Source organism: Neophocaena asiaeorientalis, unplaced genomic scaffold (genome assembly GCF_003031525.2).
Source record: "Neophocaena asiaeorientalis asiaeorientalis breed wild unplaced genomic scaffold, Neophocaena_asiaeorientalis_V1.1 scaffold170, whole genome shotgun sequence".
NCBI lineage: Eukaryota > Metazoa > Chordata > Mammalia > Artiodactyla > Phocoenidae > Neophocaena > Neophocaena asiaeorientalis.
In genome coordinates, this window is record NW_020172463.1 from 1,368,835 (window position 1) to 1,383,046 (window position 14,212).

Genomic DNA, 14,212 nt, shown 5'->3' on the forward strand with positions numbered 1-14,212 from the left:
CTGTTATAGCAGGTACCAGATGTTCTAATTGAGAGACTTTTTCCTTTTTGTACTAGTTTAAAAATGATTAATAACAATTTTATTCTTATTTTAGTTATAGTTACATGGATATTTTTGAAATGTTGATTATATGTTATTTCTTGTTATATGTTTTAATTTGAAAGGATATGCCAGATGTGATGGGGAATGGCTCCCCCTTGTGGCACACATATTTTTGTTAGATGTTCAGATTGCCTCAGTAGGAATGTGGTGAGCTGGTCTTGTTTTTTAAAATACGAGACTCCCTTCTTTCCTCTTGCCCTCCCCCACCAAAAAGCTCACCAGAATTGAACCAATAGCCTCTTCTGCCCTCACCCCCTCAATTTTTTGCTGTAATAACTGTCCTGTTTTTGTGTTTTCTTTGCATTAATGATGATACTAGCTAGAAGCATCTATAATATCTTCTATATTTATTATGGATAACTATACTGTATAAAGTATAAAGTATTTATAACGTATTCTGTGGAATTTTTACTATCTTGGGATGTTGATAGGTACACTAAAAGAAAACAAGTAAATAAGAAAAACAGGTTTTGAAGTCAAAATAGTTTGTCTAATACTGGGCCAAATAAGTTATGTTTGTTTACTGTGCGACTTCTCAGAACCTAGCCTTTAATAGTGTGTGGTGAACCTCTCAAACAGGAAGAGTTTTCCAAACTTACTGGACTATAGAATCCTCTCTTCAGGGACTGACATATCAGGGAATACATTTTGGGAAACAGCATTATTTCAAGTGAGTCATGCCTCATGGTTTTTTGAATTACATGTGTCCATATTTGCTTCCCTTGTTGCAGCAGTTTTTATAAGTAAAATAAGAGAAAGCAGTATTGAGACTTATAGATTTACTTTTGGCAATGTATTTCCTGTCATAAAGGCTACTTTTTTCTTTTTAGCAAGCCAAACTCAGAATCATAAGGTTGTGTTTTTGTTTTTTAAAGATTATTTACGTAAAGAAAAATGAATAGGGTTTAGTTTAAACGTGATGTAACAGTTCTTTTCCCATTAACCAAAGCTTCTGAGATTTTGTTATTGACACTTACTGGCAGAGGGTTCAAGAAGTCTTTTATTTCCTGCTCTCCAGATAGAGAATAAATGAAGGGAAATGTGAAAATACAGTCATGGTGGTGGTAGGGTTTTTGCTGGGTAGGGAGACTCCAGGGGAGGTTTAGATTAAAAATGTTACATCTGTCAACAGCTTTTGCAAATATATGAATAAGTATCATTTCTGTCTTTTATTGTGTTTTTTGAGAAGTATACCTAAATTGGGAGGAACAATATGTGTCCTCTTTGTAACTCTACATTTCCCTTTTAGGAAGCATATAGGGTATGTTTTAAAGCAGTGACATTTTTTGGTATTTCCAATTTAATTTTTTAACTGCATCAGAAAACTGATAGTGTGATGAATGTTTACTGAAGCAAATACAGTAATTTCACGTCAAGCGTCATCAGGATGTGAGATTTTCCAGATTAGTGGTTTTTCTAGATAATGGAAGCATACAGTTGTAAGGACCAAGATTTATCCTTTTCCTGAGCATATACAACATAACTTATCTCTTTTATTTTCAGTCTAGGCTTGTCATTATGATATTATAATATTGATGACCTAGGGGAGCTGCAGCTGTGCTTACCTCTTGCCCCTCCTTCCTCTTCTAAACTTGTGGTTTCTTATCCTTTATGATTTTAGATGTTAGTTAGAATTATGCCTAGTGTAGAACATATATGTAAGAAGAACATTATGCCTAGTGTAGAACATATATGTAAGAAGAACATATATGCCTAGTGTAGAAACATATATGTAAGAAGAGTATCCTTCTGTGAATCATGGCCTTTGTGACAGTAATGGCGCAGTAATGTTTCCTTCTCCCATCCCACTGCTTTTGAGTTGTAATTGTTGGATAGATTATTTTTGGAGAATTGAGGCTTTTTTCCTTATGATTATTATAGATTTACTTTTATTCCATGTAATAGAGAAAACTGGATTATTTGCTATATAATATTGCCATATAATAGGTATCGCATAATAAAAGGTGTACTATTTACTTTTTTGTGAAAAGTGTGTGGATTATATTCTTATAATTTTTTTTACCAACTTAAGATGTATCTATATGGTTCATCAAGAAGTATATACTTTTTGAATTTGAATACATTGTTATGTGTCGTTTTCCATTTTTGAAACATTAAATTAATGGTTCAAACTGATTTAGTATATGTTTCAGGTATTGGGTTATTAATCTAGAAAGTTGTATTAAATGGTATGTAATTAAAAGTTACATTACAGTGTGTTTGTTTATTTTAATTGGGGGATAGTTGATTTATAATATATTAGTTTTAGGTGACAAGGTCAGAATTTTTATAGATTATACTCCATATAAAGTTGTTAAAAAATATTGGCTATATTCCCTGTGCTGTACATTATATCCTTGTACCTTATTTATTTTATACATACATAGTAGTTTGTACTTCTTAACTCCCTGCCCCTGTCTTGCTCCTCCCTCCTCCCCCATTCCCCGTCCCCCTCCGTACAGGTAACCACTAGTTTGTTTCTATATCTGTGAGTCTGTTTCTCTTTTGTTATATTCATTCATTTTACTTTTTAGATTCCATATATAAGTAATAATACACAGTATTAATCTTTCTTTGTCTGACTTATTTCACTTAGCATAATATTCTCCAGGTCCATCCATGTTGTTGCAAATAGCAAAATTTCATTCTTTTTTATGGCTAAATAGTATTCCATTGTATGTATATACCACATCTTTTTTTTTTTAACTCATCCTGTGAATCTGTTGTCTTCTGCTTTTACATAATATTCATTAATTGTTTACTCTCCTCAATATGTGAATTTATGGCCATTTTTTTAATCCCTAATGATTACTTGTATAGTATAGGTCCTTTTTGATTTTGTTCTGTCCTGGTCCTGTTTTTTTTTTTTTTTTTTTTTTATTTTTTTTTTTTTACTTTTGGCTACGCCATCAGGGAAGCCCTATACCACATCTTTGTTATCCATTCATCTGTTGTTGGACACTTGGATTGCTTTTATATCTTGGCCATTGTAAATAATGCTGCTATGAACATTGGGGTGCATATATCTTTTTGAATTAGTGTTCTCATTTTCTTCAGATATATACCTAGGAGTGAAATTGCTGGATCGTATGGTAGTTCTGTTTTTAGTTTTTTTGTTGTTTGTTTTTTGTTGTTGTTGTTGTTTTTTGCGGTACGCGGGCCTCACCGCTGCAGCCTCTCCCGCTGAGGAGCACAGGCTCCGGACGCACAGGCCCAGCGGCCATGGCTCACGGGTCCAGCGGCTCCGCGGCACATGGGATCCTCCCAGACTGGGGAACGAACCCATGTCCCCTGCATCGGCAGGCAGACTCCCAACCGCTGCGCCACCTGGGAAGCCCTGTTCTTAGTTTTTTGAGGAAACTCTATACTGTTCTCCATAGCGGCTGTACCAATTTACATTCCCATCAACAGTGTACAGGGGTTCCCTTCACATCCTTTCCAACATTTGTTATTTTTGATCTTTTTGATGATAGCCATTTTAACGAGTGTGAGGTGATATTTCATTGTGGTTTTGATTTGCATTTACCTGATGATTAGTGATGTTGAGCATCTTTTCATGTGCCTGTTGGCCATCTGTATGTCTTCTTTGGAAAAGTGTCTATTCATGTCTGCCCGTTTTTTAATTGAGTTATACTGTATTTTAAAATTCAGATTACTTTCACAAGCTAAGATTTTGATTAATTTAATTTAATTTTTTTTTTTTTTTTTGCGGTACGCGGGCCTCAGCACGAACCCGCGTCCCCTGCATCGGCAGGCGGACCCTCAACCACTGCGCCACCAGGGAAGCCCTAATTTTTTAAATTTAGTTTTAAATTTATTTATATCCATCCTATTGAGTCATCAGATTCTTATCTTTAATATTTGAAGAATGAATGTCTTAGAAGAAAATTGCTGTTTTGTTTTAAACCTGATAGCTAAGTATATGTAATTTATATAGAGACCATACTTAGTGGAATATATCTGTGTTGTGTGTTTTTTTGGTTTTTTTTCCCCTGCACTGCGTGGCTTGCGAGATCTTAGTTTCCCGGCCAGGGATTGAACCCGGGCCCTTGCCAGTGAAAGAGCGTGGAGTCCTAATCACTGGACCGCCAGGGAATTCCCTATCTGTGGTTTTAATAGTGGACAAACAGAATGTACTTTACAGTTGTAGCACATTTTGGTGAAAAGGGGAGAGAATTGTGCTTTTATTTTATTATAGCAAATTATGTGTTTAAGTGAATTTACATATAGTATATATGTATTTTGCCATGAGGTGACCAGAACTATGAAGATTCAAATACCATATTTAAGGTTATAATCCAACAAATAGAGTCTGTATTACTTTACTCTTTAAAATTCAGTTTCTCCCGAATATCCTTTGAAATAGTTATGAATTTTAATAGGGTATACTTTAAAAAAAATCATCAAAAGATATAGCCTCCTTTTAGGTAGCCTCAAAATAGACATAGGAGAGGAGGAAAAGTCAAATTTGTTTTAATTTAGTCTATTGTGTTAAAATTTCTAATATTTAGATGTGTTTTATTTTACTTGTAAACAAAGAACAACATTTGTAAACTTGGAAATTAATGTAAAGGAGTAATTTGAATGAAATGATATGGCTAGGTCAGTAATGTTCTCTTCAATCAGTGAAATGATCATTCCAACCTAAAACAGCAACATCTGGTTAAATCAAAGTTAGTTAACTACTTAAGTTATAAGTCATTTGTCTTTAATATTACCACCCAAGAAGCTTTACTTATTTTTTCTGTTACTAAACGATACATGTTTTTACTTAACATTTAAACACAGAAATTTTACTCTAAGAGGGCTGAATGTTAAACTTGTTAATAACTAGTTCTGGTGTTTTTTTTTTTTAATATTTATTTATTTGGTTGTGTCGGGTCTTAGCTGTGGCACGCAGGCTCCTTTAGTTGCGGCTTGAGGGCTCCTTAGTTGCGGTTCGCCTCCTCCTTAGTTGCAGCAGGCGGGCTCCTTAGTTGTGGCATGCAAACTCTTAGTTGTGGCATGCATGTGGGATCTAGTTCCCTGACCAGGGATCGAACCCAGGCCCCCTGCATTGGGAGCGAGCAATCTTAACCGCTGCGCCACCAGGGAAGTCCTACTAGTTCTGTTTTTTTGATTATTAATTGTATTTATCCCTTCTCTATAGTTAAATACTGTTATAGTAGGGTTTTTGTTTTTTTTTTTTTAGAATGGAAGTAGTTATTTGAATTGCATGGCAACCACTATGTAGAACTCCAAAATCTATTTCAGTTATTTGAGAAATGAGTTATTTCATGTTTTTGCCTATTAAATAAACTGTTATAATTTCAGACTTTACATTTCCTCAGAGTAGATTGTCTCTGACTCCCAAATCCTAACATTCATATTAAAGAGCATTCTTTCTTTATTGGTGTATCTTTTGTATGCATGTATTTAGTTCTTGCACATACTCCCTTGGAAAAAAAGAGTCCAGTAGATCATATATGCGTTTGCCTTTTGCTTTAAAAGTATGTTTAAAGTACCCATTTCTTTGCGAGAGCTCATAAATTCAGTTGTGCTTAGTACTTTGGAAGGATTCCCTCCCTGAACATTCCTCCCTGCCCTAATTATTTAGTTGATAATTGAGTCACTGTCCAAATTATTCAGCTGATCCTTGTTGATGTTGATAATTGAGTCACTGCCCAAATTATTTAGTTGATGTAGTAGAATGAACCAGCTGGATGGCAAAGACTTTCTTGATTCTGGCTTTGTTAGAACTGGTTAACGATTTAGATGAGTCATCTAAGTTTAAACAAGACAGAGAAGATTGAGGCACAGAAAATTTACTTATTTGTGTGAAGTGGAAATATTACCTAATGTGACTTGTAAGTCAAATGAATATTTCAAAGCACTTGTAAATTTGTGTTTTACAATAGAAGGTGTTTGATTTCACTGAATGGTCTTGAGGTCTCTCAAAAACACATATGACCATTTGCAGATCCAAAACTGAAGCCACAAGCTCAGAGTCACACAACAGAATTGATATCAGTTCTTATAAATTTGCTAAATTTCAACTTGATATTTTTAGCTTTGTTAGACTGCATTACAGAAATGCATAGTGATGACTAATTTTCCTGTTGTAGTACTCTTAGGATATCTAAACATCTGAAGTCTAAATATTACTGTAGAGTCAGATTTTAACTTTTAGCTCTCTCAGTATTGGAGATGCTAGGAACTTTTGGGAGAGAAGAAAAAGGTCAGATCATGAGTACAAAATGGGGACACAGACCCCAACTTTTTTTTGTAACTTGGGGATTGGAGCAAGGTTTTATGGTTCTGAGAAGTGAATTTGTGATAGTGCATGAAAACTTAACCTTGTAATTCTGGTAAATTTATTAAGGAATTAACGTATCATTGTTATGCTGTTTTGCTTATTATGCTAAAAAATAAAATTCTCAAATGTTCTATTACGATAGAACTTTTATTGTCATGTTTTTGTTGTGGGTGGGGGCTTAAATACATTGATACAGAATACTATCTATATCAGCTGCAATTGTGGGAATTCACCTTGTGATATGAAAATATTTTAGAGTCTGTGTCCCTGATGTGATGAAAGCTCATCCATCTGGGTTTGTCTGGTACGGGACTTTCCATTTTAAAACTGGGATAGACCCAGGCAAACTGAGACAATGTAATTTCCCTACAGTTAGTGGCCATAAAGGCTGATCCAGAGAAAAAAATAATTAGGATTTTGCTTGAAGTTTGTTTATGAAAAGAAGTTGTTTTGCTTTAAAAATACTCTTGTTTACTACTGTTAGTATATGAGGTTTCTTTGCAAGATTTAAATGTGCTTTTGAAAACTTAGGTACCAGTGATCCTTGAGGTATATAGGTTGTTTTATTTTGGTTGATATTCAAATGATACCCATTTGCTCACACTGTACAATTACTGTTTTCTTTAGCAATCCGAGGTAAATCTTTCCGGTTAAGGAAACTCAAACTCAAGGAATTTAAGTGATTTCTGGAGGTCACATAGCTGGTAGATAGCAAAGGTAGACAGATTTGGGACCTAGGACTTTTGGTTCTCAAGCTCTAGTAGATTTTCATCAGAAAAATGTAAACTGGATCCTAGTTAACATGCTAAGATCATTCCTGGTGGCCTTTTGGACATACAAACTACTGGTGATGGTTAAATGCAACGTTTTCAGAGGGTCTACTTTTGAAAATTCTGACAAAAAGATATGAACCATTTAGGAAAATATAGGTACAGGAACTTCTGAATATAATTTCAATGGCACTGTAGATCAAATAATAAACTGCTCTGTTATAAGGAGAAATTATAGTTAGTTGTCTGGAATTACGCTGTTTATCTCAACTGTATTTTCATAAGCAGTGTGTAGGAATAGCTAGAGAAGGTAAAATAGCTTGATTTTGTGCTGATCTTTTCTTTTTTTTTAAGTGCCTTATTTTTTTTACTGTTTGTGAAAGGCTTTTTTTTTGTTGTTTTGCTTGCCACACATTATGTTCTAATATTTTCAGACAACATAATTTAGTGTTATCCAGTGATAACAGGCATTATCTTATGTTTAACTTAATTAACTCCATATCCTTCAGGTAAAAAGAACGTATTCTCACGGTACTTATAGAGCTGGCCCAATGCGACAGATCAGCTTGGTGGGAGCAGTAGATGAAGAAGTGGGAGATTACTTCCCTGAGTTCCTTGACATGTTGGAAGATTCACCATTTTTAAAAGTAAGAGAAAACAATATCAAGCAGTCTAAGTTGTGGGAGTTACTTTCATGCTACTAGTGATAACAGATCATGGCTGTTTCAGAATTATAAAAACTTTGATTTCATTTGAATTATAAGGAAGAGATGACAAAGTAGAAGTAATTCTTGTGTAGTGTTGTGTGTGTGACTTCTCAGGTACTAATTTTAATGGCAAAGCTAAGTGGTGGACCAGAAAATAACACCTGCCTGTAGCTGCCACTTTAGGAAAATAAGTTCCATCCGTTTATCAGCTTTTTATAAACTGAGTGCCAGAGGATTTAAGAGGTACAGGAAGGATGTCTACTAAATTAAAGCGTTCAGGACAAGGGAGTGGCAGTTTGGGTTTGTGGAAAACTGGCCTGGGAAGTTGTATAACTATTTCAATCTTGCGAGATCCTACCTAGGTTGGGCAAGCCGTTTAAACTTTCTAGGCTTCAGTTTCCTCATCCATAAAATAAGGTATTTAAACTATGCAGCTTTAAGGCCCCTTTAAATGATTTTTAGCCAGATTCTGTTCTGGTTTTTTTTTCCCCCAACAGTCTCTGCATTCCAGAAAATATTTCTTCTTATGGGCGGCTGGGGCTTTCCTATTGAGAGAAAAATCTCTGATCTATGTAGTTAGGTCAGTTATTTAATCAGTAATTCAAAGCTAAAAATGTGACAAGATCAGTTTTTCTCTAGTATTTGCCACATAGTCTGTTAAACATCTCTTCTTTTTTCACTTCTGCATGCTTAATTTTCTAGTCTATATGTGTATATATATCTTTTTCTTACTTTTCTTTTTCACCCTACTCCATGCCCCTTTTATTTCCTTTTTTGTTCCTTTTAAACCTTTGGTTCCTTGTCTGTTTCACCCAACTAGTGACATGGAATTTGGTTGCACTTATTTTGAGTGCTATTTTAAAAACACCATCATTTAAATATTTATGTTTCAGATTTTAATTTTAAAAGCAAATGAGCTAAATGCATTCTTTCTGGAGAAATTTAATTTGACAAGCTCCCCTTTTTGGAAAGGGTGTATGGTTTTTAAAAAAATACTCATTTTGTCACCATTCCATGGATAGTGGCCCTTGGTCATTTCTCTTTTCTTTTCAAAGATGTTAATTCCTGCTTTTAGACCAGCAACCTTTTCAAGAAACTACTACACAAATAAATTTTGATTTTGGTTTAGTTTTCCTTTTTGTTTTGTTAGGTTTTGATTATAACTAATCAGAGGTATATCCCCCCTCCCCCCCCCTTTTTTTTTTTTTGCGGTACGCAGGCCTCTCACTGTTGTGGCCTTGAACCCATGTCCCCTGCATCGGCAGGCGGACTCTCAACCACTGCGCCACCAGGGAAGGCCCACCCCATTTTTTTTTGAGGTATCCATTTTTTAAACTCAGTTGTTCATTTTTATAGATTCTCATGGAAGACACTTATTTTGCCAACTAATTAACATCATATGACCCATATATTGGTAGAAGGAAGAATAATAAATGATAAATACAGTGAGTCATACCTCTGGCAGGGTTGGGGAAGTGGGGAAAACCATCCAAGAATAATTACTCTCTTGTTATGTTTGGAATAGAATATTATGAAGGAAAATTTATGAATATATATGAATATATTTAAAATAGGTATGTATTTCAAATGTATATATGAAATTTTGTCAAGGGGACAATAGTCTTTAATGTATATTTGAAGATACATTTTAAAAATAATTAATTTCTCTGTAATTATTTGCCTCTAGTGTACACTGCCATGGGGGACACTATCTAGTCTAAAATTAGAGAGTCGAAAAGATAGTGATGATGGTCCCATCATGTGGGTACGCCCGGGAGAACAAATGATCCCTGTGGCTGATATGCCAAAGTCACCTTTCAAAAGGAAAAGGTATGTTGGATATAAATGTTTTTTGCTGGGGATGGGTATTTGTACATTGGTATGTGTATATTGTTGAAATTTGGAGGAAGAAGGAAGGGAAAATTTAGAGTGTAATTGAAATGTAAGTTCAAAAATGGTTACACATGCTGATATAATTTCTTATAAGTATCAAATATAAATAAAACATGAAAAAGGTAGGCAAATGACAATAAATTGTAACTAGGAATGGAAAAAATATCATTCACAACAGAGACATAAACTGTTTTGGAATAAATTTAATGAATATTCAGAAATAAATTTAAATAATATTCATTTTAAGAAAACTGAAACATCTTATGAAAGATATAGAATAAGATCTAAACAAATGTTTAGATCTGTGTTCTGGATTGGACAAAAATGATAGTCCTTTGGAATTTTTAGCATTACAAATGGACTAACACTTCCAGCACTGGATAAAATAATTTTAAAGTTCATAAGGAAGAATAAGTAAAGTCAGTCTAGAAAGCTGTGAAAAAGAAGGTAAGTATGAGGGGGGGGCCTTGTCTTACTCAATATTAAAAAGTACTATGTAGCTCAAAAAGATCATTGGAATACGATAGAGTACACAAACAGATCAAAGTATATTGGGAACTTAATAATGAGATAAGTGGGAAAAGAAAAATTTATTTAATGAATAATGCTGGCATGAATGGGAGTCCATTTGGAGGAAAACAAAGCCATAACCCCAATGTTATATAAGAAGTAAGGGATTTGAACATAATAAATAAAAAATAAAAATATTAGAATAAAATGCTTAAGCTTAGGAGAGATCTTCCTAAGCAAAGATTAAAAGATACAATGATAATACTATTTGTGAGAGAAAAGACATCAACAACAAAGTTCAAAACTATGATAGACTGGCATTTGTAACATGTGACAGACTAAAGTTAATATACAAAGAGCATTTCTAAATTGAGAAGAAAAATGTAGAACAACCCAATAGAAAAATAGGCCCCAGGTAGTCGATTGTATATTAAATATATATTAAAAGAATTATGAGATATTATTTTCACCTGTTACATTGGCAAAAATTATTAACAGAGCGAGTATATTACAGGCTGGTTGGTAGGTACGTGAGGAAACAGGGTAATATATATTATTGGTCTATGGGTGAGCTTCTGTAATCATTTTTTAGAAGTAATCTAAAATAGCTCATAAAGTTTAACATATGTATACTCCTTGAACCAGGACCCCTACTTTTGGGAACTTGTCCCAAGAAATAAAAGCACTAAAGGTAAATGTATAAGAATGTTAATTGCAGCATCTATTACATTGATATAAATTTTAAAATGGTCTGAATGTCCATTAACAGGAGAACGGTTGAATACATTTTGGTACCTTCCTGTTAAAGAATGTGGTGAAATAGTTAATTTCATAATATGAAATTTTGTCTGTTGAGCTGGATATCCATGGTACTTGAAAAGAGCAAAATGTAGCGTATATGTCCAGTATGATTCTGTTTTTATGAAAAGAAATTAAAAAAACATGTATAAGAGTATATTTATGTAAGCACAGAGAAAAGTGTAGAAGAATGTACACTAGCGTAACATTGATGGGAATGGAGTGGGTGATCCTGGGGGAGATAATCCTTTTTTTAGATGTCTAAAGATGGTCTCACTGGTCATAAATTTAAGAAGAAAAAACAACAGGGAGAAATGGTCATAGAGTAAAATGTAGGTTATATGAGAGCAGGGACAATGTTGTGCTTGTTACTAATGTGTCTCTAGCACCTAAACAGAGTGTCTGTTTAAAAAATAAATTTTGGTTCAATGAAATTTTTACAAGTTAAATTTTAAGTTGGTAGTAAATGGTAAACTTGGTGTGTATCTCAGTGATTCTTAATTTGGATTTACAAATCATTTTAAGAATCTGAAAGACTCTCCCTAGAATAATGCAGATATATACAGACTTTTACATGTAATTTAAGGGAGTTCACCAGCCCCTTGAGGAACTTGTAATCCTCAGGGATTACAATCCATGGTATATGTGGTCATTTCACATCACGTTATAGTCTGACCAACTAATGACAACAGTGCCCTAGGCACTGTGCCAAATGCTTTAATAAGGTCTTAATTCATTAGAATGTGGTATAATGAGGCGAGACTTGGTTTGAAAGCCTGTTAGCTTTCCACAGAAAGCAACATCATCATCTAGCTTTCTAATACCTGTAAAACATTAATCACAAACAGCAAAAAAGTATGTTAAAGCATTGTGTGTGTGTCTGTGTGAAAGTTTATATAAAACTGTAAGACAAGAGTGCACAAAGAGTAGTAAAGTAGTAGAGTTTGAGGGTGGGAAGTTAGAGAACCAAAAAGGAAGAGTGACCCTAGGGGTAGACTAGGATGAGACGAAAAAATAATGGGGGCAATCCTGATTTGTCTCTGGAAGCAACAGAAAAATCATACAGGGAGATAAATAAGATGATGACTCCCAAAATAAATTCTTCTCACCCAGTTCCCCTTCTGCAGCAAAATTGGAGAGGGTTTCTGCAGTGAGTGAGGCCAAGTAGGCAGCAGCTTCTGTATGCATATGGATTCTAGAAGGTGAGCGGTGGAGGAGAGGCCCAGTGGGAGATGTCTGTCCTCCAGGGTGGAGCTAAAGTGTTTTTTTCCCCTTACCTCCAATAAACCGTGCATGTTTTATGAAAGCACTTATTGCCTAGTGTTTTCTTGCTGTTTATTTTTTGGTCTATCTCTCACTAGAATATAACCTCCTACGAGAGTAAGGAACTTGTCTGTCTTATTCACTACTGTCTTGTTCAGTAGCTCCAGTGCTTAGATAGTGCCTGACACAGAGTAGGTGTTCTGTAACTATTAATGCGTTTAAAAAGTTAAACCTGTCAATACATCAGTACAAATGTTTGAAGGCAATTAAGCCTTAATATGCATAAGCCTGCCTCTCTCTGTCTCTTTATATGTATAATTTTGTTTCAACAGAACTACCAATGAGATAAAAAACCTGCAGTACCTACCTCGAACTAGTGAGCCTCGTGAGATGCTCTTTGAAGACAGAACAAGAGCTCATGCAGATCATATAGGACAAGGTTTTGAACGACAGACTACAGCTGCTGTTGGAGTGTTGAAGGCTGTGCACTGTGGAGAGTGGTATATATTAACTACTGCTATTTAATGGCTTCTAAAATTTTTCTTGGGAAGTTTTTCAGTAATTCTTTTTACTGTGGGGGAAAAAGTTTCATTTTCCCCTGTATTTGGATATCCTAGTTGTATAATTGTACTAAAGAAGATTTTCATTTGCTAGAATCTAGATTTTATCTTTTGGGCTTGACTGAAGTAGTTTAATTTCCTACGTGACTAGAGTTGAAAACAGTTGTCTTACCTAAGGTAATGGAAAACCTAAGGTTCACTTGGTGCTTATTGTATGCCCATTTACAAATGTTCAGTTAATTTTCTCTACTTTTAGGCCTGTATTTATTGCACAAAAGGGAGACTGAGGCTCCGGACTATCAAGTAATGTTGTCATAGTCGTATAATTAACAAGTGGTAGAGCTGAGTCTGATTTCAGAACTGACTCTAGATTCTTGTGTTTTTTCTTGATACTGTTTTAACTTGCTATCTTTCTAAGGTTTGGTATCTACTAAGTGTTTGTTTACCTTACTATATTAATTTTTTCTGGCTTTGCTTGTAAGTTTCACTGACTCTTTTGATAGATTAGAAAAATGGATAATTTTCTTAATGAAAATGGACAATATACTTAGAGGTGGTCATCCCATATGTTAAAAAAATTTCCATTTATTAAATTGATAAAACCCATAGAGCAAAGCTATATTTATACTATAAGATAACTTTGCTCAATTAGGTTTTGTTTTCAAATTGAGTATTGTTTGGGTATGAAACTTAAGATGGAATATGCTGTTTTGCTTATTAAATCAGTTGAATTAGATACTAAGTATGTAAGAAAACTTTCTAAGTAAAAAGAAACTGTTTTTAATTCTGAAAGTATAAAATGTCAGTATTGTTGCATAGATTCCTAAGATGTTGTGAAAAATATTGCCTGTATTTTCTGTACAAGGAAATTTTTTCAGGGGCTGTGAATACAAGATTGACCCTTTGTTCAAAAGGGAAAATTTAAAGTAATATTTTATAAATTAATACTGAATGGGGAGGCCACTGTAAACTGACCTTCTTTCTTAACATAAATGAAGCTTTATCAATTTCAGATATACAAAGTAACTAGTACTGAACTAACCCTAAGAGGTCCTTAGGAAAATGACATTAATAGTTTATAATTCAATAATAATAATTTATAATTGTGTTTAAGTTAAATGGTAATTATCAAATATCTGTGGTTGGTCCCATATAGTTTCTAACATAATCTGGTTTAAAATACTAATTTTGTCAAAGAGTAAAGGCAAATTTATCTCTTTGGAAATCATTACAACCCCCTGTTTCAAATTAATGAGATTTTTCTTGAATGTTTGGTATAAAGGATTTAAGAGTGGCATCAAAATTTATTTAGGG

The 14,212-nt window shown here is 34.1% G+C and overlaps 1 protein-coding gene across 1 annotated transcript in view; it reads left to right on the forward strand.

Annotated features, from left to right (window-relative positions):
• RSBN1L (round spermatid basic protein 1 like) overlaps positions 1-14,212 on the forward strand; it is a 65,161-nt gene that overhangs the window by 43,498 nt on the left and 7,451 nt on the right. Inside the window, exons 4-6 of the mRNA XM_024738090.1 lie at positions 7,677-7,814; positions 9,562-9,704; positions 12,671-12,838. Of these exons, the coding sequence (XP_024593858.1) occupies positions 7,677-7,814; positions 9,562-9,704; positions 12,671-12,838 (449 nt within the window). The remainder of the gene's footprint in view (positions 1-7,676; positions 7,815-9,561; positions 9,705-12,670; positions 12,839-14,212) is intronic.